At 42.5% G+C, this 26,079-nt stretch overlaps 2 protein-coding genes across 2 annotated transcripts in view; one reads left to right on the top strand and one right to left on the bottom strand.

Moving 5' to 3' along the window:
• si:dkey-183c6.7 (urea transporter 1) lies at window positions 1–23,869 on the top strand. The gene is made up of 8 exons (XM_047568651.1): window positions 1–213; window positions 1,391–1,580; window positions 2,169–2,297; window positions 2,799–2,988; window positions 9,267–9,414; window positions 19,762–19,896; window positions 20,933–20,982; window positions 21,603–23,869. The coding sequence occupies exons 1-8, from the start codon at window positions 87–89 to the stop codon at window positions 21,783–21,785; spliced, it is 1,152 nt and encodes a 383-aa protein (XP_047424607.1). The 5' UTR covers window positions 1–86; the 3' UTR covers window positions 21,786–23,869.
• Window positions 22,432–26,079, bottom strand: part of si:dkey-183c6.8 (protein O-GlcNAcase) — a 16,192-nt gene continuing 12,544 nt past the window's right edge. The window contains exons 16-17 of the mRNA XM_047568638.1: window positions 25,635–25,794; window positions 22,432–25,519 (exon numbers count right to left, since the gene is read on the bottom strand). Coding sequence (XP_047424594.1) covers window positions 25,383–25,519; window positions 25,635–25,794 — 297 coding nt within the window. The 3' untranslated portion in view covers window positions 22,432–25,382. The remainder of the gene's footprint in view (window positions 25,520–25,634; window positions 25,795–26,079) is intronic.

The following is a 26,079-nucleotide window of genomic DNA, read 5'->3' on the forward strand; positions in this document are numbered from 1 at the left end:
AAGCAGCAAAGTTAAGAAGAACTTTGAGGGCTTTCCTGCTTCATTACAACGTGTTTATCACATTTAATAGTGGAGCAGCTGCAGGCATGTGGATGGACACCAAAACAGAGGTGGAGGAGGCCAGCAGGAGGCGAGCCAGCCTCCGTCAGCGCGTGTTGAACGGTCTGCTGCTGCTCACTGGAGACATGGAGCACCTGGATAAGTACATGCAGGGTAGGAAAACAAAAGATCTGCTACATCCTGACACCTGCTAATCACGTTTAAAATGAAACAATAAATAAAACGTGTGACTAAATATTTTGGGCATAATTCTCTGAATCTTCTCACAATGTCATTAATTATAAAAGTTGGACAGTGCCACATTAGCATAATCATAAATAAATGACTCAAAAACGCTCGCATGGCCATTAAAATATGCAGATGAAGTCATCACACAACTCCCACAGTGAATGCTGCTGAACTCTTCCTACAACATAAGATGCAATCATCATTAATATCCCATCTTGGTGCTTTTGTAAAAAAAAAAAAAATGGCAAAGAAATCCAGCTGAGGATTTTTTTTGTGCTGCAAGTTCCCTCGTGTCGTGCGGTGCTGTGCTCTCTAGTACTTGTTGCTTTTTTTTTTTTTTTTTTTACTTTTTAGTGTTGTTTTTTTCACTCCCTCTGCTATTAAGGTTTGTGCAGAGGAACTCTTGAACATGGCAATATCCAGTGCCTGATTTCTCTGGTTTTACATTTATTTATTTTTTTTTTATTATTATTTATTTTTTTATTTTACATTTATTGCTTATTTAAGTTCTGTGTTTTAACACAGAGAGCGAGTAAACGTTACCAGTCAAATTCCTTGCATGTGCACACAGACCTGGCAAATAAAGCTGATTCTGATTCTGAAGTTTACAACATCTGCAAAAACTTTGCTATAAAGCATAGGTCATCATCAGCAGGGGGTCGCATAGTTTTTGGTTGATTAGACATTTTTCTGTATTTTTTTACACAATTTTCACCCCCGATTTTTTTAAATACACATTGACTTAAATCCAAGATATTTTAATAAAGGGACGTCCCAGACACACGCTGCAATGTTAGCAGAACAAGCTAACAGCACATGGTATATATAGGTATATTTATGTCAGGTTTATGTTTACGCCAGTTGCAGGGCCACCCTACTGTTGCACATGTTTGAAATGGGAAAAACAATGAATATTTGATCCTGTGTATTATTTGAATAGCTTAATATTGAATGCAAAATGATAATAATAATGTGTATTTATAAATAGCACTAGTTTAGTATAGAACAAATATAGCAGTTTGGGGGTCCTTGGCCTGAAAAACGTTAAAGAGCTCTGCTGTAAAGTGTTTCCATGGACACTGTTTTTCTTGTGTGTCCTCAGACAGGGTGTTTGTGCTGCATCTGGCGGTGTGGGTCCTCAGAGGGGTGACCAGAGTGATCCTAGCCAACAACCCACTGAGCGGTGCTCTAATCCTGGCTGCCTTGTTCTGGGCTTCCCCCTGGCAGGGGCTTCTGGGAACTGTGGGCGCACTGGCCTCGACACTGACGGCTATTATCGTAGGACAAGACAGGTACAAATGGCATGAATACATTTAAAAAAAGAAAAAGAAAAAGAGACTTTAAAGGCTGGCAAGAGAAAGTAGTACCCTCTTTAACAATAAAAAGATTCAGACTTTAAAGCTGATTAATGCTCCTGCTGAAAAAAAGTCATGACAATCTTGTAAATAGCATCAAAACTGCTCCATAAATAACAGCCCTGCATGCACCCACCAACTAGTAGTTCCTATTTTAGCTCGTGACCCGATATTTATGCCAGCCACACACAGTGAACTACGCTAACATCACGCAGCCTTGTTTTAAGGTTTTAAAAACAGCTCCAGCTGAACTGGGGGCTCACAGCGTTGTTTTCCCTTCTTCTTTTTAAAGTTTGAATAAATTTACCGCCACCCTGGGGCTCATTAAAATTGAACAGCTTGTTTCATGAGGACCCATAAAAAGCTAATGTGTGTTTTGAACATGAAAGCAAAAAGCCTTTTTATGATTTCACTGTTCATCAGGGTATTACAAATATGTTGCCGTTCTGTCTTCAAAACTGCAAATGCATGATGTAATAGTGAAATGTGAAACTTCCTGTGTGTGTGTGTGTGTGTGTGTATTAGTGCTGAGGTGACAGGAGGTCTCCACGGTTTTAATGGCATGTTGGTGTCTCTGCTGATGGGCGTCTTTAGCTCAGCTGGAGACTGGTACTGGTGGCTGCTGCTGCCCGTCTGCCTCGGGTCAGCGACATGGTAAGACGCACACAAACACGCGTTTCTATCTTTGTACCTAACCCTAACCATCTCAACTTGGTACCAAACCCTCACCTGATTATGACCTTTTCCCTAAAACAAAGAGTTCAGTTTTAATCCCCAGAAAGTTTTGAGGCCCCACAGCGTGAGGGTTCCACAAGGGTTTGGACCCCACAATTTACTAAAAACGAGTACAAACACACACACAGTTGAGAGCCTAAAACTGTTAAAACCTTTTACCACGGCCGCTACTAAAACAATTCTTGTGACCTTTTTCTGAACTGCTACCGCTAGAGTGAAAGGTTCATGGTTCAGGTGAGAGAATGATTGTTTAGTGGCAGCCGCTTGTGATTCTTTAGAGTGAGGATTGTGTAAACTTCCTGTTGAAAATTAACAAAGGTGACCAGCCAGAGAGAACAGCTGCACAGATGTTGCCTCGGCGTCTTAGATGAATGATTAAAAGTAGATTTATTAACGAGTATTCCTCTTTCTTCTTCCCAGTGTCTTTCTGTTCAGTGGCCTCTCCTCGTTGCTGGACCGCTGGGATTTGCCGGTCGCCGTGTTTCCCTTCAACACCGTCATCGTCCTCTACCTCCTCTGCACCGGCCCAGGGAACCCCTATTTTCCACATCACCCGGCTACACCACCGGGGGCGCTGGAGCCCAACAGCACAGAGCTCATTGCGATAGAGGTACGGCCCACACACAGTGGTAAGACCAGAGCAGCTGCTCCTCGAAAGTGAAGGCAAAGCAAGTAGAGCTCCCCCTGGTGACTGGTTGTGGTATAGGTCTTAAACTCCACCTAATCCGTGTTAGTGGGTGGACAAATTAAAACACTAAAATACACATGAAGTTTAGTGTATTGTCTAACATTTCCTCGTGACTGGTGGCGGTAACACAGAGCTCAGTATTAATTAAACAATGTGGCTCCACTCTCGGTCCGTACTGTGCAAACTTTTTAGACTGTAAACCCTAGTTTAGTGGCTTGTGTGTGTGTAGACCAGTTACAGCCCTGGCTTATCAAATTATTATATTGTACATAGGGGTGGGCGATATGACGATATTACATCGTGAACGATTACAACGTGAAGACGATCTGTCAAACTGCAGAGATCGTGGGATCGTCAAGGGCACGTTCTATAAATTGCAGTTCTATGCTGATGCACCAACGCACCAGACGTATTACATTGTCAACCTGAACGACCAATCACAGCGAATTACGGGCAGTGACGCGCTTTCTTACCCGCCTCCTTGTTTATGTGTGTAGCGGTAGCCGCATGGAGCCAAGGCTGAAAGCCAAACGGAGCTGGTCACTAAAATAAAATACACTTCTATTATATGGAATTGGTTTGGATTTTCCTCAACTGATGAAGCGCAGGCAAATGTTCTGTGCACAGAACAGGTTCACACGTCGAACATGCTCAATCATTTGAAGAGGAATCATCCCAAACAATATGCTGAGAGCCAAACAGCGAGGGGTCCGGCGACACCAGCACCGCAGGCGGAGGCAGCAGCTAGCGTAAAACCAAAACAGTCAACATTAACACAGGCATTTAACAAAGGCACTCCGTATGACAAGTCAAGCAAGCGATGGAAAGAGGTAACAGAAGCAGTTACCTTTTACGTTTTAGGTACCGTTCAAGACGGTAGAAAACTTTCTGTTACTACTTTTGCAAGAGTGCACTTTATACGAATGTTGTTGTTGTTTACCTTAAACTTGATTGTTTGCACATGCAGGCAAAACTGCGAACTACTTAAAATAAAATCTATTAAGAAAGGTTCTTTGGACTAAATTGTCTGTTTTTCATTTTTCAATTTAAGATCGTGATGAAATCGAAATAGTGATTTTAATTTTAAAAAATCGTGATATGATATTTTTGCCCCTAATTGTACAAATAATTATCATTTATTTACGTTTAATTTCAGCTTTTCTTGACAGAAAAAGTCATGTTTCTGTACATCGCTTCTATTTTTTTCCAAGGCCTTAATAGTGCTTTATAATATCAGTATGAACTAAAAAATAGAAAATGGTTGAAAATGTGACTTGTGTAAAAAAGAGCTGTTAGTCAAGCCCTCACTCCCCTAAAGCCGCTACATCTACAATACAAAAGTCTCACACTGGATTTCTGAATTAAATAAAAATGAACTAGACACTTCGATTTTTATGGCATTGATCCAGGGTGTTATACGAGTTCCATTCATATTTAATCCAGACAATTTAAATTATATATCCAACCCAAGATTCAGAATCTATAGAATTTATTTCTTTCCAGTCTGATACGTGAATGCATTTTGTGTTACTTCTACCCCTCCGCTTCTGCCATTTTTGTGGTGATGGTGTTTTTTTTTGTTTTTTTTTTTTTTACTTGCAACTCGCTTGCAAGTCTGTAGTCGTAATACCTCGGCTGTAAAGAGAAACTTCCACTCCCAGCGTTCTCTGCATGCATTCCTTTATCTGGAGAGACGGCCCCAGAAGACATGCAAATGATCTGCCTCATCTACTCCACATTTTCTCCGACATCTTGTTTTTTGTTTTTTTTTTGATTTCTCTTTTATGCCGGCGTTATAAAATGTCTTGTAATGTTCTCCCATTGATGTTGTTGTTTTCCACCATTGCTCAGTGACTCCTGACATTTGTCTCCTACGCACAACATCAGCTTATTGCTCCCGCTTCTCTTTAAAATGTACCATTTGTACGTGAGTCTCCTTGCATTTCAAGTGCTACTGGTATTAATTACACCGGTGCTCAACAGTGCACATCTACAGCAAGGTAACGTGGCACAGAGGAGGTGATGGCGTAAGTTGTCATCGCTTTACAGTCTCTCTGAGGCCTTTTAGGGGTTTGTTGGACTCTGTATTCATAATGTCCTCAAAGATCTGCTCAGTTCAAAGCCATATCCTGCATACACGCTGGTTATTTGCAATAATGGTTTCTCTTGGTTCTCTTCTGTCACGAAATGAGCGTTAGCATTAGCGCTCAGTTTGTTCCTTCGCAGGAGCTTCCTGTCAACGTAACGTTGGCGGCGATATTTAAACAGAGGTGGCGTCGGGTGACGTGACGAGAACAGGACGAGCTCATTAACGGTGACAAAGGGAAAGGTTGGAGGTGGACGAGGTGTGATGATGAATGACGATCAGAAAAACCAAGCCGAGCTAAGGTCACCGTTGCCCTCGGCGTGGCTGCCGTGTTGCACGCTGGCCTCCAGAGTGAACAAGTAACTGACAGAAGCACAATAGTATAAGCATAAGATCAGCCTGCTATGACTCACCAGTTACTTAGCAACGGTGACTATTGCAGCTCCCGTTTGGAAATTATAATAAGGCCCAACTGTTGTAATTAACAGTTTGTGGTGATCGGATCTCAGAGTGAAGGTCCAGATTTGCATGGAAGATAAGATGCCTTTAGAGAGAGTCTGTTCTTTTGCTGGAAAGGTTGAGGTAGTTTATCATCAGTCTGGTCTTCGGGGGCAAGTTGAGGGACACTGAGGCGATTCTGCATCAGTCTGGTAAAATCAGGGTGAAAGGAAACAGGAGTAAGATCTTAAGGCCTGGATATCTCATCTTGAAAGCCCAGCTGATTGTAACACAAGCTGCTACACGTCGTTACTTCACAAAGAAAATGATTTTCTTCAGCTGGTGAATTCAAATGAGACACTTTACCTTGAGCTGCTTCCATCCAGGCTCTTACCAGCTGCTTCGCTGGGCTTTTGATCTCCTCAAGCCAGCTGGGATTTCTGCGCTCGCATTTTAATTCCCATGCTTTTGTTTGGAGAAACGGATTATGTGATCCAAATCTGATAATCTTTACCTCCTTTGAAATGCAACGAATTTCTTATTCGCGTGTTTACGTATTACTTACAGTATGAGCTGATTGTATGAATGATGAAACCCCACACGCAAAGACTAAAGTCTATGCAAATTCCTTTTAAGTAGAGAAACACTGAACATACAGCATCGTCTAAGCCATAGGTCTTCAACAGGAGGTCGCAAAATCTTTTTATTTGATTAGACATTTCTTTATATGTATATATATATATATATATATATATATATATATAATTAACATGAATCCAACATATTTTAGTAAAGGGATAGTTTAATATTGAATGAAAAATGATAATGATGTATATTTATAAGTAGCACTGTTGCACTAGTTTAATATAGAACACATATAATAGGGAGGAGGTCCCTAATTTCTCCATAAGTTGGCCTTAAAAAAAACGTTGAAGACCCCTGGTCTAAACATTTATCTCCACTGTACAAATTCAATATTACAGATAACCTGCAGATAATAGTCTCACAGCTTTTCAGTTACACTCGACTCTACAGGCCGATTTTACTCACTTTATTGCTTTGGTTTTTTATGGACAACTACTGTACTGCCGGGTCCATTCTCTCCGCTCATTAAGCTTCTTGCCAGATGTTTCGTGGAGAAAACGATTTGGTAACCGACTGTGCACCAGCTGTCAAACGCTGTTAAAGTTGTGCCAGTTGTGCGTTGTGTATTGTTCTTCGAACAACTTAAAAGATCAAACTCTGAGATTTTCTCTGCTTCCTTCAAGAGAGACTGACAAAAACCAATGAACATATGACTTCAGGCCTTAAAACCAGTGGACAAAGATGGAAAGTCGCGGGGTCACGATAGTCGATGTGTACGTGTGCGGCAAACACTTAATCATCACGCTAACGTTAGCTAATGGCTAAGATTCATACTGTATTTATGTCATGATTCATTCATTTAACATTGACATTGACTGATTATGTCACACATTACAATGAGGTAAGAGGAAGCTTTGAGTAGCTTAACAAGTCATTATGTTATTGACCAAAAGTTAATATGTTATCGGTTCAGGACTTTTATCACGTTATTGGCTTCAACAGGAGTCGTTCACACATTTCTTGGTTGGTAGGCTATAATAAGTTTTTCCATGTAATATCACCGATCGTCACTCGGCAGCGACATTATTTATGTGTCTGCCTGACTAACTTTAACCATTTCACTTGCTTTACATCCAACAAACACAAAATAAACCCTGATCACAGGGGGATTTATATTTATCGCTAATGGTTTGTTTCCACCTAAATGGAGATCCGGCCTAATTTGCTGCTCCCTTCTATTCTCTGTTTGTTGCTCATTGAGTTTCCAGATGCAATTTGATGAACCCATGCATTTATAATGTATGACATTATGAACGCGCCTGCTGTCTTGCACCAAACTGAGAAAGTAGAAAATCATAATCCTCTGGAGGCTAACCCTAACCCTAGATTAAACCGGTCGCACACCAAGAAAATACTGGACTTAATTTGTTGGTTCGCCAGAAACTGCCTGCGTGTGATTTACTGGAGCAATATATTGCATAATGCTGTGTAGTTCAAAACCAAAGAAAAACACAAACCCTTTCCATCCCATCAGAACCAGTCATTTCAGCGTTGTTTGCACAATGACGGAAATGGACTCAGAGGAAATTAGCAGCATTTTGAGACTCATTTGAGATAATCTTGTGTTTTTTACCACCCTTTAACATCTTCAACCCAAACCGTGAATCTTTTCTGCTTGGCCATGTTTAAACTGTGTGTGCACACGCAAGGAATCGGTTCTTTCCATTTAACCAATTCACTGTGAACAGTTCATTTCCAGTCACGGACATAGACACACGGACGGACACCTTATCGTCCTGAAGCTGCTGTTGTTGTTAAAATCACCTCATTGGTCTGAATCCTCCCTATAAGGTGCTGATGACCCACATTCTCTCTGACTCCTTCATGACCTTAGTTCATTGTTTCTCCCAGGAAAACCCCTGTGGAAGTGGAGATGTAAGTGGACTCCTCATTCTGAGACTGTGTGACAGAGACCACTAACACGATGTCAGATATGTTCAGCTCATTGCTTCCCAGTACACGATGATCTTCAAACTGCCTGTGAATTTGTTTAAACGGGATTAGTTACGCTGAATAAACCCTCTCAGCGCCGCTAGGTGTCCTGAATGTAGAGTCGGTATAGAACACGATTCTATTAACAAGCATCACAGCCCACAGCACAGTGTGTCCTTTACACCGAATGATAACTTTTTTTTTTACAAGTTTCAGCTCCGCCGTCTGAGATTGTATCTCTCCCTCAGTGCATTTTTACCTGTTTCCCTCCCTCAGTCTGTCTCCTGCCTTGTAAGTGCTGCCTCTTTAATTTCATAAATTCCCTCTGGTCTGTTACTTGGGAGAACTGAAGCCTCTAAATCCTCCCTTTCATCTTCGCTTTCTATTCCTCTGCTCTGCTTGCAAGTCCTACTTCTCCCGCCGTCTGCTCCTAGTTCATCATTTCACTCCTCTGTTCCCTTTTTTTTTATCTCTCCATTTCACAATAAACAACTGCATGTGGCCATACTTCAAGGACGGCAGATTTCTGTTATGAGGCAATCTCATTCACTTCTCCCTTTCCTTTCCTTTCCTTTCCTTCTCCCTCCTCCCATTTTTCTCATCCTCCTTCCTATTGTTCCGCCCATCTCCATCTCCTCCTTCCGTCTCTCCTCCTCTCACATGGTTCACTCCAGAGATGGGGATGATGACGTCAGTCCTATTTATATTTAATGTCTTCATCTCCAGTGGCTCTGCTGAGGATGGCGCTCTGCAGGCCACGACGTCTTGTGTACGAAGGGCGCATACGTGCACGTTATGCATCTAAAGCGTGTACACAAAGTTGTGTGTCGGCTACAGAATAAAAGGCCATTTATGACTCGTGAATATCTCGACGACAGGCAGGTGCACGCATCACGTCACCATGGAAACTCTACCTCTTGGTAACTGCTGCTGGGAATGCAGCATATATGTGTGTGTGAGTGGGTTAAGAAAAGAACAAGGTTTAGACTGTGTAATCCCACGCCTTTTGTCCTTACGTGTTTGGGAGACGGATTCAGCTCTTGAAATTTTTATCCTCGCTATCTTTAAAACTTATACGCCGATTCCCCTCGTTATCCAGGTGATACGTGGCATCCCTCTTGGCGTGGGTCAGATCTTCGCCTGTGGAGCCCTGGGGCCCTCCCTGCTCATCCTGGGAGCCGTTCTGCTCTACTCCCCCCTGCTGGCTGTCCACGCTGTGCTGGGCTCAGCCATAGGAACGTTGGCTGGTGAGTCTCAGTCCCTGTTTTCATGTGTATGTATTATAGGTCATGTTCCGTCAGAAATAAAGGTTTCACACACATTGCACTCTGTTCTCATACCAGGCTAAATACCAGGGTCAATTTACTGACATTTCCCTGTATTAAGTGTTTTATAGCTGCCGTAGTCATCCTTGCACATGGCTGCATGCACCATATGTGACTTACCAACCTGCAAAAATCTCAAATCCTTGTAACACTAATATTTGTACTAGAGATTGAGGATATATTGGGCCGATTTTTAAATTTTTTTACTGGTATACATATATATTTTTTTTTCCGGGCACGATTTACATTGAGGCGCATCCTCAGGCAGCCCTGTGCTGCTCCAGGTGCTGCCGACCATGCAGCCCATACATTGCCCCTCCCCCACCAGCAGAGTGCGTGCAGCTGGAAGCTGGAAAATGCTTGTTACTCATAAACGAGTCCAGCACCCCTGAAGAACTTGGCCATTTTAACATATTTTGGCACATTTTGCAGCCTCAGAAGTCACTGATTGGTGTCCTTTGCAGGATTTAAATCCAGCAAGAATTAAAATAAGAGTCGACTCGCGCAAAATGGACAAGCTGGATGCAAACGTCTTTGAGCAGGTCCGTCTTTCTGTAGAGACCTAAATCAACGCGGAATGTCCAGAAATTCACAAATGGCACCGGACTTATGGAGGGAGATTGTTACGACAGTTTCCAGAAATATCTTCGTCCGAGTGCCTGTATGAGAGCTACGGTGCTGTTTCAGCATCATACTCTATAACCGCAGTTTAACGACTGATTTTGAGTTAGAAAAAATACAAGAAAATTCTCCTACTTAGCAGATAAATGTGAATTTACTTCTTCTCAATGGGGGAACTTTAAGTGTGATTCAACATTTATATCAAAAAGGACTTTGAAATACGTTTGTATTTACCATGCGAGAAGGGTATGACAAAATGCGGTTTTGGATGAGCTCTTTAAAGGTAGGATGCACCATTTTTTAGCTCTACCCTCACTAAGGACTTAACGTCAGGTTGTATTTACACTTGATTCTGACCAGTCAGAGTATTTTTGGGCATAATGTGCCAGCAGATGTGGTAGAAAACAAAGACAGCAATGTTACCCTGCAGACTCAAATCTGGGACTGTTCGTGCTTCACGGTATTTCCCATCTTAAGCCACGCTGCTGTTCCCATTCTGTCTCTTCAGCTTTCGCTTGTGATTTCCCAAACTTGCGAACCCATCCGTTATCTGCAGTTACTTACCTGGTGCAGGGTCACAGTTTGAGCATGTCTCAGATGACTCTGGGTAACAGGCAGGAACACGCTGTCTGACTTAGAGCGCATGCCTTTGAGCTGTGGAAATGATGCAGAAGAAGCTGAAAAGTCAGGAATGCAGTATTAAAAGACTCGAGCAGCCCTGAAAAATATTCTTTATCGCTTGAGCCATGAACTGAAATGAAACAGAAATAGCTTTCTTCTGAGCAAGGACTTCATAACTCAACGTTTAAATAGAGGTGCTGTTTAACCTGAAAATGTGCTGCAGTCATACAGACACTATATTTATATCATCATACCTGCACCAATAGCATCTTTCTTGTCTTTGGTGACGGATAAACACTCCACCATCAGACACCATCTCCCATAGAGTCCAGGCACAGCTCCCTGCATGTTAAATCACTGTATGTTTTAACAAGGTTAAAGTCGGGTAAGGTTTATGATTGTCTCTGCCAGCAAGACAGCAGGAGACGTATGAATATGAAAGTGTAGCAGCTGCCGCTCGGACATCGATATCCGCTGGTCTTTATACAAGCGCGCAGGTTTGTGACTGTGCGTGACTTTTACATCTGCTCGAGGTGAAGAAAGAGAAACGCTGCTCAGCCCATCATCCATTGATCGCTATAAGTTCAATATGGAAATACTGTACGTTGTGTGTGTGTGTGTTTGTAACTATGACTCATGCTGTAAAAAAAAAAGAAAAGAGAGTGGGTGTGAGCTTGTACATAAACACACTTGTACAAACCTGTGGGTAGATGTTAACACACACACACAGTCACCAAAAAAGACATGGTTGTAATGATGTCGTTGAGGAAACAGCCTGCAGGAGCGTGGCAGCTAAATGCTTATAAGTGCTCAGGTCTCTTTGTCATTTCCCTTCTGTCGTCATATGCTTGCACATTTGTATTTTTACATGTTTTCCACTGTGTATACGTCAAATTTAGTCCAAATTCAAATTATTTTATTACTGTAATTAGTCAAAAATACTTTTATTTTCCCCTATTTTCCCAATGTATGTTGTATAAAAGTGAGTGAATGAGAAGAACTAGTGTCAGACAAAGAGGCAACCAGAGGAAAAGATGAGCCCTCTAGAACACAGAGGTCTGAAAGTGCCCGTCTTTGTGTACTGGATTGACACCATTTTCCTTAACACTTCAGTCCTGCCCCTGGCTGTGTCCTCTTTCCTCTGTCTCGCTTCCCTTCGGTGACCTGCCTTTTTCTTCTTTTAAGTCCTTCATCTCCTTAAATCCTCTCGTCTTATCGTCTTCTCCAACTTGGACCACTCACTCTTCTTTTTCCTGCATTAATTATCCTTCACAGAATGCTGAGCGTAGACATATTGTGTGTTGGTTTTAGGAACAAGATGATGACAGTGTGTGTGTTTGTGTGTGTGTGCACAGAAATAACAAGAAGAATAGTGGAAGGAACGTCTGCGTTAATCTGCTACGATATGAAGTCGGGACAGACTAGCTGCTAACTATGTTTGCGAAAGCATGTGAATGTAATTTGTTAGCCACGGTATGTTGTTGTATTTGGTTAAAGATTCTGCTACTGTGGAATTTATTAAGAACGAGATCAACAATTCAGGAAACAACAGGTTGGTTAAAACAGCAGCTCTGTCAGGCTCAGTAAATTAACACTCTGAAATCAGTTAATAAATGAAAGAACACAACACTGGTTTATTTGTCGTGGATTGTGTGAATCATACACATTCAGATCATCTAAGGACTTTGTTGAAACAGAAAAATAAAGATTTTACTTTCTTTTCTAATAAATCGACAGCAAAAAAGTTAAAAAATACTGAATTTTTGTGTTGGCATTAGCAGATACTTGCTAGCTCCTTCGGATCAAATCAGCTTTTGTCTTGTCAGCAGAAGACTGTGTCCTACGTCACTTCTATGCCGTAGATGCGTTAAATAGTTGTAAACATTTAACCTAAACTGACTCACGCAGCTTCGGTTATTTGGGTATAAATATGCACTCAAATATGAGCTCCTCACTGCTCACCAGTGGACTCCTCTGCAAAAGATGCTGCCTGTTCTGGCTCTTTTGGAGCATTAAACCAAATAAATTAGATCCCGTAATCCAAAGAGACACACAAGGCAATCACAACCTGTGCAGCTCTTGAAAAATTGCTCCCTAACAAATAAAAACAGCTACTGCAGTGCAATTCAACTGTATTCAATCTCAGGTCAACTGGTTGTAAGTATCTTCGCATGCCTGTACATGTTAATGTTATTCCTAAAATTCACAAATTACTCAGTATCAGGGGAGCACCCAAGCGTTCTTGTACTCGGTCGTACGAAAGCACACTTTGAAGTCAGAAGCAGGAAGAAGTAGCGTGGATAAACATGAATCGGGGGAGATCTGAGGCTCACCTGAAACACAGGCAGCGTGTGAAGCCAGATTTAGAGCTGTCACTCAGAGCATTGTGCTGTAATCCAGTCCTGCGAGGGGTTTCTGGAGGAGGAGATCAGGGGCTGTATGTAGGCCAGAGCCTCTGCACCACCTGCTCCATTCAGGTTGTGGGATAAAAAATGAGAAACACTTCAAAATGCGATCAAATACGGCAAGTGAATGAAAGTGTGGAAACGGTTGGAGGAATCATCCAGGGTTCACTGCTTCTCTCCGAGTTCTTTCTAGTCACGATGTAGAACTACACAAAGGTATTGTTGAGTAAATAAGTTTATTTCACTTATATAGCACCTTAAAAGCAAGGAGCATTTTCACCAAAAGTGCAATAAACATGCAAATTACAGATCAACATCACTGTGGCAACAAATGCCAAAAGTATTCGCTCACTCATCCGAATACTTGAACTCACTTCCATGGCCACAGGTGTATAAATGCAGACTGCTTCTACAAACATATGTGAAATAATGGGTCACTGTCAGGAGCTCCAGTGTGGTATCATGATACGATGCCACCTGTCACAAATCCAATTTCCTCGCTACTAAATATTCCACTGTCAACTGTTGGTGGCATCATAACTAATTGGGAATGACAGCAGCTCAGACACAAAGTGGGAGGCCACATGTAAATGACAGAGTGGGGTCAGCGGATGCTGAGGTGCATAGTGAACAGAGGGCACCAACTTTCTGCAGAGTCAATCACTACAGGAATCCAAACTTCACGTGGCCTTCAGATTAACTCGAGAGCTTCGTGGAATTGGTTTCCATGGCCGAGCAGCTGCATCCACACCAAAGATCCCTAAGTGCAATGCAAAGGGTCGGATGCAGTGATGTGAAGCACCAACACCACTGGACTCTAGGGCTGTGGAGACATTCTCTGGAGGCTTCTCCGTCTGGCTATCTGATGGACCAATCTGGGTTCGTTTGGCTGCATTGTGCCAAGTGAAGTCTGGTGGAGGTGGAATTATGGTGTGGGGTTGTTTTTCAGGAGCTGGGCTTGACCCCTTAGTTCCAGTGAAAGGAACTCTGAATGCTTCAGCATACCAAGAGATTTTGGACTATTCCATGTTCCCAACTTTGTGGGACCAGTCTGGGGATGAACCCTTTCCTGTTCCAACGTGACTGATCAAAAGCAACATCCAAAAGACATGGATGAGCGAGTTTGACTGCCCTGACCTAAACCAGATAGAACACGTTTGGGATGAATTAGGGCGAAGACTGCGAGCCGGTGCACTCCTAGAAGAATGGTCAAAACTTTCCATGAACACACTCCTGAACCTTGTGCTTCAAGTTTTCCCAGAAGAGTTGAAGCTGTTACAGCTGCAAGGACTCGGCCAATGTCATATGAAACCCCATGGACTAAGAATGGGATATCACTTCAATTCATATGTGAGGCAGGTGAGCAGATACTTTTGGCAACATTGTGTCTCACATTTAAAATGTGACTTCAGTCTCACTCAGTTGTGGTTTGACGTCCTGGAAATCAGCAGCTTCTGGGAAATAGAGGAACTTCAAACAAACTTCTTAAATACAGGAATATTTGCACCATCTCTGCTTGAAGAAAACTACCAAGGTTATGGTGAAACCGACTAGCACCCACTTTAGCTTTTTTTTTAAAAATGTTTTAGCTATTGGCATTTATTTTCAAAAGAGTAGTCTAATGGTCTTAAGAAGAATGATACAGTCTGGGGAATGAATGAAGGGTTCAGCGTGAATGAACTGAATCTTTTTGACTCGTATAAAGTGACTCACACCAGCCACCTTGGTTATATTTCTGTCCTCTGTTCACCACTGAGGCTGAATTTTAATAACTCTTCTTAATGACGCTCCCCTTAGCCTCAGATGCACTTTGCCTTCAGAGCCAATTAGCAAAATGCTAAACCTTTTTTAACATCAGCATGCTGGTGTAATAATTGCAGGCATGTTAGCGTTCTAATTTTAGCAATTAGCTCGAAGCGCCGCAGTGTCAAACATCAGACTAAATAACACTGCTGCAGCCTTGTCACACATTCAGAACACTTAAAGCGCTGCATGGACATTCAGCCCCCTGGACACTGTTAACCAGCGAGCTTGCATACAGAGCAGTCCATTCAGTCCCCCCCCCCCCTCAAAGGCATCAAAGGACACAATGATGGCCTCGCCGGCTGAATAAAGAGCGAAGGCTAAAAATGCAAAGTTGGCCATTACCCACTCACAGTGGAAAACAGGGCATTGTGTGCGGATCATTTCAGCTGGTAAACTGTATTGGGTCTGCAGCAAGTTCCTGCAGGAGACACGCTGGGTTTGATGTGATAAGAACCGTCTCATTTTATTAGCACGGACGGCAACACATTGGAAGTGACTTGCACATCTTGGACACACAGGGACACATTAGAAAAACATAAAAAAATTAAAAAAGCACGCACCACTGTTAGTATTTACTGGCATGCAGGAGGAAGAAGAGGGAGTGTGAATGAAGGAAATGAGGAAGAGAAAACAAGGGGAAATGTTGAGAATGAGCAGGACAATGGAGGAGGAGATAATCTAATTTGGACTGAAGTAGAGATAGAGACGAGGGCAGGAGGAGACTAAAGACTAGAGAGGAGAGAGGAGAGAGGGAGTGGATGGCAGACAGACTAGTCCGGCAGACAAGCAGAGTGAGGAGGCAGCGCAGGGGTGTGGTCAAGTCTGCTTCAGGACCAGACGGCTAACTGCAGCTCCCACTGCATGGTGATACGAAAATCAATCACAGCGCTGCCTCGGGGTCGTGTCTCTGCAGGAGAGCTTCCAAAAAAATTTACATCTGTTTGGAAAATTCAGGCAGTGTTAAAAACGGAAGATTTATAGGGGTTGCGGCTGCGGCGCTGCCTAACAAGCAGAACACTTCCACTCATTTGTCTTCCTGGAGATGCACAGTCACCGTGTTAACAGCCGCATCCAGGAGCTCGCTCAGATCAGTTCACCTGTTCGTAAACGATGTAGAAGTCATAAAGAGAGGGTTTCGGGGTTGTGTTTCTGCACAGTCGGGCTGTGTTCAGGGGGTCCTTGCTCCCACTAACATATGTACAATGTCTAACACCCCAAAAACCTTTTACCATGAAATCAAGTTAACAAGTTACTAGTTATGTATGTGGCACACACATACAGTGGGGGAAATAAGTATTTGATCCCCTGCTGAATTTGTAAGTTTGCCCACTTCCATAGAAATGATCAGACTCTGGTTTTTATGGTTGTTTACTGGTTATGGGTATAGACAGAATATCAATCGAAAATGCATAAAAAACACACAATCTAAAAGTTATAAATTGTTATGTATTTTATTAAGGGAAATAAGTATTTGATCCCCAACAATTCACTTAGAATTCAGGCTCCTACAGATTGGCTGGTGCGCATGTGGCACACAGCTATGCTCAGTCAACTAATTACCAATACTCCTGATCTTAACTCGTCATGTATATAAAGCACACCTGCTCTAAGAATCAGTTTCTTACATTCCAACTTCTACAGCACCATGGGCAAGACCAAAGAGCTGTCAAAAGATGTCAGGGACAAGATTGTAGACCTGCACAAGGCTGGTATAGGTTACAAAACCATCAGCAAAAGGCTTGGTGAGAAGGTGACAACTATTGGTGCCATTATTCGCAAGTGGAAGACCCATAAAAGGACCATCAACTGTCCTCGGTCTGGAGCTCCCCGCAAAATCTCGCCTCATGGAGTGAGGATGATGATGAGAAAGGTGAGGGAGCAGCCTAAAACAACACGGCAGGAGCTTGTTAATGATCTGGAAGCAGTTGGGACCTCCGTCACCAAGAAAACAGTTGGCAACACACTGCGCCGTTATGGATTGAACTCTTGCAGTGCCCGCAAGGTCCCCCTGCTCAAGAAGGCACATGTACAGGCCCGCCTTAAGTTTGCCAGTGAACATTAATGACTCAGAGAAGGCTTGGGAGAAAGTGCTGTGTCTGACGAAACCAAAGTTGAGCTATTGGCATTAACTCGACCCGCCGTGTTTGGAGGATGAAAAAACGTGAGTATGACCCAAAGAACACCATACCCACGGTTAAGCATGGAGGTGGAAACATCATGTTTTGGGGCTGTTTTTCAGCAAAGGGTACAGGGCAACTTCACCGCATTATGGGGCCAATGAATGCAGCCATGTACTGTAACATCTTGGACAAAAACCTTCTTTCCTCAGCAAGAACACTGAAGATGCCTCGTGGGTGGGTTTTCCAACATGACAATGACCCAAAACATACTGCCAGGACAACAAAGGAGTGGCTCAAGAAGAAGCATATTAAGGTCATGGAGTGGCCTAGTCAGTCTCCAGACCTTAACCCGATCGAAAACCTGTGGAGGGAGCTGAAGCTCCGAGTTTCCAAGAGGCAGCCTAGAAACTTGAAGGATTTAGAGACTGTCTGTAAAGATGAATGGGCCAAAATCCCTCCTGCGCTGTGTGCAAACCTGGTGACCAACTACAAGAAACGTCTCATCGCTGTGCTTGCCAACAAAGGTTTCTCTACAAAGTACTGACTTGTGTTGTGCTTGGGGATCAAATACTTATTTCCCTTAATAAAATACATAACAATTTATAACTTTTAGATTGTGTGTTTTTTATGCATTTTCGACTGATATTCTGTCTATACCCATAACCAGTAAACAACCATAAAAACCAGAGTCTGATCATTTCTATGGAAGTGGGCAAACTTACAAATTCAGCAGGGGATCAAATACTTATTTCCCCCACTGTATCATAAAGCTGCAGTGTGGCCCATTTAGGTTAAGCCTATAATGAGTCATTTTGTGGACGCCGTCATAAGGAAAAGTCGATTTTTTTAAAATATATATATATTTTTAGCTACAATAGTGTTGTGGATGTTGATGGATTAGTTAAAAGTTGGTACTGACATTCAGTATCGATCATCCTGACTTTGCCCTGATTTATTAATCTGCACCACACATCAGATTAAATTTTAATTGGTCAAATTCTTTCATTAAAGCCACGGTACAGGAACGTAATTTGCTTCGTGAGTTCACCCGCCACATAAATCTGCCCGTGCTTTACCAGCAGGCCGGGGTGTTTATTCTGTTACGACCAGCGATAATGTCGGTTTATATCAAATGGTTGTTTGTCACAGCAGAGGTTACATCAGGCCAAGGACCCCAAACTGATGGAGAGATTAAGCAGGGACCCCCCTATCCCCAATATGTGTTCTAAATTAAACTAGTGCTATTAATAAATAGGCATTATTATTCTAATTTTGCATTCAGTATTAAGATATTCAAATAATACACAGGTTTAAATATTCATTTTTTTAATTTTTTTTATTTCAGACATGGGGTGGCCGTGCACCTAGCGTAAACATAAACATACCTATGTATATATATATATATATACCACTGTTAGCTTCTCTTCTGCTAACATTGCAGCATGTGTCTGTGATGTCACTTTACTAAAATATATTGGATTCGTGTTAATGTGTATTTAAAGAAATTTAAATTTATGGGGGAAAAAAAAAAATATATATATATAAAAAATGTCAAATCAACCAAATATTTTGCGATCTCCCTGCAGTACCTCTGCGGACCCCCTAGGGGTCGTGGACCCCCCTGTTGAAGACCCATGCGTTACAGTATTAGACAGAAAGCTAGGGTACGTACAACAGTGTACCTTTAATGGTAATACTAAATGACATGGACGGAAGTGTTGTTGTTGTTGTTGTTGTTGTTAAAGTAAAAAAGAAATCACATTTAAAAATGCAGCAAATGTCGCATCAATGCACACGAAAGGCAGATTTTATTGGCGGCGCCCTCTCGTTCTGGACGACGCTTTTTGACCTTAACAGCTGAACTCTGCGGTCCAGCTTCCTCTGACCTCAGTCCTGTGTTACTGTCGCTGTGCGCTGAGAGACACGGTGCAGCTGGCGCCCCAGGCCAACGAGGAAAATGTCGATCCTTTGGGTCTTGCTGAGACTTATATGGGTCAGCCCCCCCACTCCTCCCCCTCCCCCCTCCCTCCCACCCCCTTCAGACTTTCAGACTGGGTTGTTCTCCTGGTGTGGACATGAGTCATGAGGTATGGCACTGATGCTGGGGTTCGTCCACGTGCCTCATGAAAACCATCAGAAATATATTAGCTGCTCTGCCTCGTTACTCATACGCTGTCCAGTCACAGTGAAATAGAGGTGGACAGGCGGCGGCTTCGTCAGCACTTGGCGCGCGGTCCTCCTCACCTCCTCACGACTGGTACCTGATCAAACTTTCCAACCTGCAGATGGAAATAAACCGGGCAAATCAGAAATAGTTTCCTTAGTGACGCATCGCATCCTGTAAACACTGTTACACAAGACGGCGAATTAATAATTACTATTTTTAGATCTTGAATTTAATTATGTTCTGAGCAGGTATTAACCGCACCAGTTATTCTAATGCCGTCTGTGCTGATACGGATGTTTCTGTGAAAAATTAGCAACCGCCTTATTAGGTTAAACACAAATTAAATAGTGCTGAACGTTTAAAAGTGTGTGTCTAGCACCACCACATGGACAAAGCTGCACATCGTGCTGCAATTTAACTGTATGTTTTTGGTCTCATTCCCACATCTGCTCACAGCTCTGACTCATTGCTTTTACAAACAGACCTTTTTTTTTTTGTTGTTTTTTTGGTGTGTGTGTCTGTGCTGCAGGTCTTTCCATGGCGGTGCGTCATGACTCGCTGTACTCGGGCCTCTCCGGGTTCAACGGCGCTCTGGGCTGCATGGCTGTTGGAGGACTCTTCTTCACCTTCAGCTGGAGGACGTTCCTCTTTGCCATCGCCAGCGGTGACACAAATACACTCGGAAAAAACACTCACAGTTTGTTATCTATGGTGCCAAGCCTCCAATGACAGTGATTAAAGTGCAAACAGGTTGTGGGAGTTTGCTCTTTAAACCATTTTTGGGAGAAAGGAGAGCAAAGTTTCCTGTTTTTCAAAATAGTATCTGCCTTAGATGGGTTTGTTCCGTGTTTTTAAGTTGTATTTATAGTAGCCGGCCACTAGAGGGAGACAGAATAAGTCATTTTAATATATTACATCCATGCCTTGTAATCCTTTTAATTGTCTCTTTAATTGTCAAATACTATGTAGTGCATACTAGTAGTAGTAGTAGCACTAACATTTTACTTTTAGTCAGACTTTTGGCGATAAAACCTTGAGTCCTGTTACTTTTCAGACCTAATAATGTGCTTGAAGGCTCGTCTGTGGCTCGGCCAAAGGTCAAAAGTCAAAAATGCACAGCTACTTTCCAAACTTTATGTCCAGATAGTCTGTTTGGGAGTCTGGCAGCGTTCGACTCTGCTTGTCGTGACCGTACGTAATTCTCCCGCATAATTTGAGTCGACGCGGTGACGTATGCGGATCAAATGGACGCATCAAATAAACGCGAAACGACCACAGACAGAAAATGTGCTCTTAGCTTATTCAGCAACCCTAATTTCCCACTCTCCTCATCCCTCTAACTGTTTGCTTCTCATTATTTCACCATCATTTTCACTTAACATTTCTCTTGTGCTGAGTAGCAAGTTCGTGCTAACACTGAATCTCTCATTCTGACAGTTTAAAGTTCCCTCGCATTGATCTGATTAAAAAGCTTTCCCATTCTGCTTCTTCTCTTTGCTTCGACTGATGAGCACAGAGGCCAGCTGGAGCAGGAAGTGCATTATTACTGACCAGTTTGGCAGGAAACTAATCAGCTGGCATTAGACGAGCTGCTCTTACAGCCGTCTACTGTATGAGCATCAGATACCTGGAGAGAGGTGGAGAGGGAATGTGTGTGTGCAGAGTGTATTCAGCCTAATGTTCTTCCCTTCTGCCCGCAGCCTTTCTCTCTGCATATGCTGACATCGCTCTGAGCAACATGATGGGAACTGTGAGTACACACCAAAGACTTTAATGCACTTTTCTCCATTTATTTATGCTACAGTGACTCAATTTTAGTTCTTTCTCATACACACACATATATATAGAGAGAGAGAGAGTTTGCTCTGTTGCAGAGCTTATGTTGCCTTTTGAATATAACACATCATCTGCCACATTCAAGTCTTTGCCAAAACAAACTCACGCCGCGCCGGTTGAGCCGATCGGAGGCGAATCTCTCGGCACGTCAGAGTTTCCGACCTGGCGCCTGTGCCTGCGGCGCTGCACCATTAACGTGTTGCACCGGTTTTACGTCAGCCAGGAGCGATTGTTTGGCAGAGCTCTCGAGAGGGGAGCAACCATAGTGATGCAAAGAGAGCCTGGTGCAGTCTGTGGTAGACGAGAAGCCACTGGTGTGACTGTGCTCTGTTAATACTCGATACTTTGGAGCATCACACTTTACTAAAATGCTTCTTTTTTGTTTGTTTTTTAACCTGATGTGTTGTATGAATTGGATGGTTAGAGTTACAGCCCTCATACTCGTACAGAAGAAGTTGCATTTGAATGCAAAGTCATTTCTAATTATTAATTATTAAAAAAAAATAAAAAATAAATCCCCCTCTCTCTGTCCAGATTGGTCTCCCAGCATGCAGTTGGGCCGCTACTCTTGTGGCCACGCTGATGTTGCTGCTGAACGGCCGTCTGGCGCCGTACCGCATCCCCATCGCTCAAGTCATGGCCCCTGAACGCAACCTGCGGTCCCGCGGCCAGTGGGAGGCAGGCAACACCTCAGAAAGGGACAGCACGGACGTGTAGCGTTGGGATAATGGTTTAATATTCTCAGGGCAGCTCCACTGTGAAGAACCTTCACCTGCTTAAAAAAACAAATCCTCCCTGTGTAAATACCACGTTACAAGTCCTAACCTGAAAAATGTTGCCTGACAAGAGTTTTTTTTCTTCTATTTTTAAATCACGTTTGTTTTTTTGTTTTTTTAAAGTAATGCTTCTGCTGCTGTTGCGTTGTAGTGTCACACAGCGTCAGTGTGACTCGTCCGGAAACACTGTTCGGACTGAAAACACACACGTGCAGTTACGACTCCTCGCCACAGAGTTCACCTGAGGGAACAAAACCGAGCTCCTTCAGTCACGTCGCATCAAAAAAGGTTAACTATGTTTTTAAAGTTACATCCGTACGCCTGTACGTACTGTGCCTGTGTAGTTTTCCTGCTGTGCTCTGAGCCGCTGGCACTGAAACGTGATTCTGATGGAAACATGAATTCTAAAAAGGCATCAGTGGACGTGGCTCCAGCTCACGTGGCAGAAGAAGACACGGCTTCTTTTCCACGTTATCACACACTGACGGTCGATAATTTATTTATTATTTTGATGGCACATCCCGTCCTGTAAGTTGAAGGGTCACAAAGCTGTTCCAGTTTTCCTTAACAAAAAAAAAGTGACGCAATTTAAAGGGAAAAGAAAAACCTCTTTTAATAAGCATGAAAATCGACAAGTCAGTTTAATAAAAAAAAGTTTAAACGATGATACAATGACAGTTTTATTTTCAATAAAAACAGACACTGAATTCAGCTTTTTATCTTTTCTTTTTCTTCTCTTTTTTTTTAAACTCCTTCCTTCCCCTGCATAGACGTACTAGATAGATATCACTCCACTGGAAGTCGTCATAAACACAGACTGTACGTGTAGCTCAGTGCAGGCAGACTATGAGACAGACGTGTGATGTGTTCGTGAGCTGGAAGTGATCAGCTGCTTCTGCGTTTAAAGGCAACTGTCATAATCATTTTTATTATTATTATCATCATTTCTTTTTTCACAGTGCTCCATGTCGCCTGTGTACAGTTTTTATGTACATCCCCCGTCACCACCTTTTTTTTTTTTTTTTTTTAAATTACGCCGTCGTGGTGTCAAAAACACAAACAAATAAATAAATATAACGTTTCCCTCACGAGTGACGACTCTGCGACGAGCGTTTACGTCTTTTCATCATGCGTCTCTACTGTGATGCTCTATTATTGTCTGCACACTTCTTCTTTTATTTTTATTTTCTCCAAACCTAATAATCTAAATTACTTTTTGTTCCCACAAAGTCACATCAAAGACGATGGTGATGAGTTTGCTGACGAGATACAAAAGTGCCTTTCAGTCTGTGATTGATTGAGCTTGATAGTAAAAAAACGACGACGACGACAACAAAAAAAAAAACTAAATAAAAAGTAGAAATATAAATACCTGCACAAACTGTTGTTCTTGTTTTCTTAGGTTACAAAAAATTAACATTCATGGTTCTACATACTTCCTGTTTATTTGATTGTGAGTGCTGTTGTGCTTTTCTTTTTTTTGTGTGTGTGTTTCAGCATCATCGTGTGAGAGTGTGTATCTGTGGGCGGCGAGTGGCTTTGTGTGTGTTTGTGTTTTATTGAGTAAAGGCAGAATGACACAGCTTAGTCTTTATATTCGACACACACACACACACATCAGCCGCTCACCAGCGCATCTCACTACATCTGACTGTGATGTTGAACGAGGCCGAGGTATCTGTAAAGTCCAACTGAATGAAGTGTAAACTTCAGATAAATGTGTGTGTGTTTTATTTCTCATGAACTTCATAGCATGCATCTGGATTCTATTTGTTATGTTCCTAAGTGGTTACAGCTTGAAGAATGGCTGAGAAAAGCCCCGATAAAAGAAATCCTGACTTGCGTTGCCGTGTTAGAGCATGCTCCTAAAATGATGTCTTTTGTCTGTGTCCGTGTCGCTACACGTGTGAACCTACTCCGTGGACGGCGCGTTCTCCGTGCATGTAAACATTCATCTAAAATAAGCGAGTGTAAACAGAGATGCCGCCGGGGTCTTGTCCGTTTAGTAGCTAGAAAACAATAAAACTTCAGAAAAAACAAAAAAATAAAAACGCAGAGGGAGCAGAGTTCAAGATCAACCACAGGAGAACAGTGTGACACTTTAGCTTAGCTTAGCACAAAGACTGGGAACAAGGAGAAACAGAAAAGAAACCTCAGAAATGATGAGATTCTCATTTGTGACGCTACTATACTTGTCCAACAAACGCAAAACTCCCCAAAAGTTTTTAACTTGAAGATTTGTATTTGATGGATCAGGTTCAGGCGGCAAATGCAGCGCTCTAAAAAAAAAAAAAAAAAAAAAGATTGTGTCTTTACGACGCCATGGCAACATCCACACTTGACCACACTTCACTTTATTTAGTAACCGGTTACGAAAGGTTGAAAAACCTACAAACGTACAAAAACGAAACCGATGTAAACACGATCCAGCTTTTTCCATCACAATTTTAACTGAATACTCATTTTTTTTAAGTATTTAAACTGAAAATTTTCTGTAAATTTTTATGTAACTAATTTTAAACAAATGTTCTGTTTTTATACATTAAAGATTTTAAATTTGGATTTTAATATTAGTAGAATTTACAGTAAAGGTTCAGTTTACTACTTGATTTATTGCAAGAAAAAAATAAGCATTTAGTTAAAACTGTGATGGAAAAAGCTGGATTTTATTTATTTTATTGGTTTCATTTTTGTACGTTTGTAGGTTTTTCGACGTCCTTCTTTCAGAACAGGTCACTGACCTAAACAAACTGAAGAGCGGGTGAAACCCTGAGTCTGGTCCAGCGTGAGAAGCCGTCAACTGATTTGATCCGAAACCCTTTTCCAACGCGTTTAATACGTTACTATTCAGCCAACTCGGTCACTTCCACCTGGTATGTTCACCACTCTTGTCCTATGATCTGTTTTCGGCACCAAGTCCCTGCTCCTTTAACCTGACTGCTGTTCTGTAACTCTACTCTCACGTCATGTTCTCCAGGGCGCCGTGTTCTCTGCCACCAGCGACTCTGGCTCTGCTTCATAATATTCAATGTCATTAGCTTTTATTACTCCGATAAACTTCTTAATCGTCTCCTGTTGAGTGAATGAAACCGCTGAAGTTGTTGCACGAGTATTAAGAAACAAGCGATCAAATAAGAATGAAGAAAAAACTCCCGAGAGGTGAGAGGACCAGTAAAGCCGGATGATAATCGTTTACCACCAGTCACACAGTCAGTCCTGGGATCTAGCGCTCTGCTCCCACCTCAGCCCACTCTCTAGGTAAACTTCATGTTTATCCTCATTACTGCCACACAGACTTATAGGAGCCCAGGATATTGCCTCAAAATAGGTTTCCTCTCTTCAAAAAAAAAATATATATAAAATAAGGGAAAATGAGCTTCCCCTTTGTTCTCTCGATGCTGCACCTCCTCGGACATCTTTCTCTGTGTGTAAACGCCTTTGTGTATGAACTGTATAAGTGCAAGTGTTTTGTTTTTTTGTGACCAAGTGAACGCTCCTGTTTTTTGTTTTTTTTGCTTTTCTCTTTTTTTTCTTCCGCTCAGAGCAGCCGTCCCAGCACCACCCCTTCTCTGCTCCGGGCTTCTCCTCTGAGGATCTCCAGGAAGCCCAGTTTGGTCAAGAACTCCAGTCTCTGACGGTCTGTGGGCTGCACCTCGCAAAACACACCCTGAGAACCTACACACACAAACACGCAAACAGACCACCAAAATGACAAAAGAAAGAAGCAGTCATGAGGAAAAATGTTATCATACATGAGGGTCAAAGCCTCAGGAACGCGCTGAGCGCTCACCGTTGGCCTTGAGCGCAGCCAGCAGGGCAGTGAGGAGGGTGCGGCTGACGCTGACGTCCACCAGCTCGGGCAGCGCGTCCAGCCGCAGCTGAGAGGGGAAGTGATAGAGCAGCGAGTCCGGGTACTCGCCCTGGTCCTCCTCCATGAGCTGGATCAGGTCCTGCGGGGAAAAAAGGGAAGCGCAGACGTCGTCAGAGGCGCAAAGGTGCAGTTCCCTCCGGCTTCCACTAGGCGCCACTAAAGTGCCATGTTTGGCACTTTAGTTTCTCCTAAGTTTCTCCTGAATTACACCAGAGTCTCTGCAGCATCAGCAGCTCAGACCTCTCTCATTAGTCTAAAGCACTTCTTATCTGAGGAGAGGAAATTGCCAGCATGGAGGTTTTCTCCACCTACTTTTCAAGTCGTAAATTATATATATATATAGCAGCTACACAATTACTGGTAT

Source organism: Mugil cephalus, chromosome 1 (genome assembly GCF_022458985.1).
Source record: "Mugil cephalus isolate CIBA_MC_2020 chromosome 1, CIBA_Mcephalus_1.1, whole genome shotgun sequence".
Lineage (NCBI taxonomy): Eukaryota > Metazoa > Chordata > Actinopteri > Mugiliformes > Mugilidae > Mugil > Mugil cephalus.

Bases quoted from the DNA above. Each gene is read 5' to 3' on its own strand.
- si:dkey-183c6.7 (XM_047568651.1), top strand. From the start codon at position 87: ATGTGGATGGACACCAAAACAGAGGTGGAGGAGGCCAGCAGGAGGCGA. The intron at 1,581-2,168 runs GTACAAATGGCA...TGTGTGTATTAG, and splicing joins ATTATCGTAGGACAAGACAG to TGCTGAGGTGACAGGAGGTC. The intron at 2,298-2,798 runs GTAAGACGCACA...TCTTCTTCCCAG, and splicing joins TGCCTCGGGTCAGCGACATG to TGTCTTTCTGTTCAGTGGCC.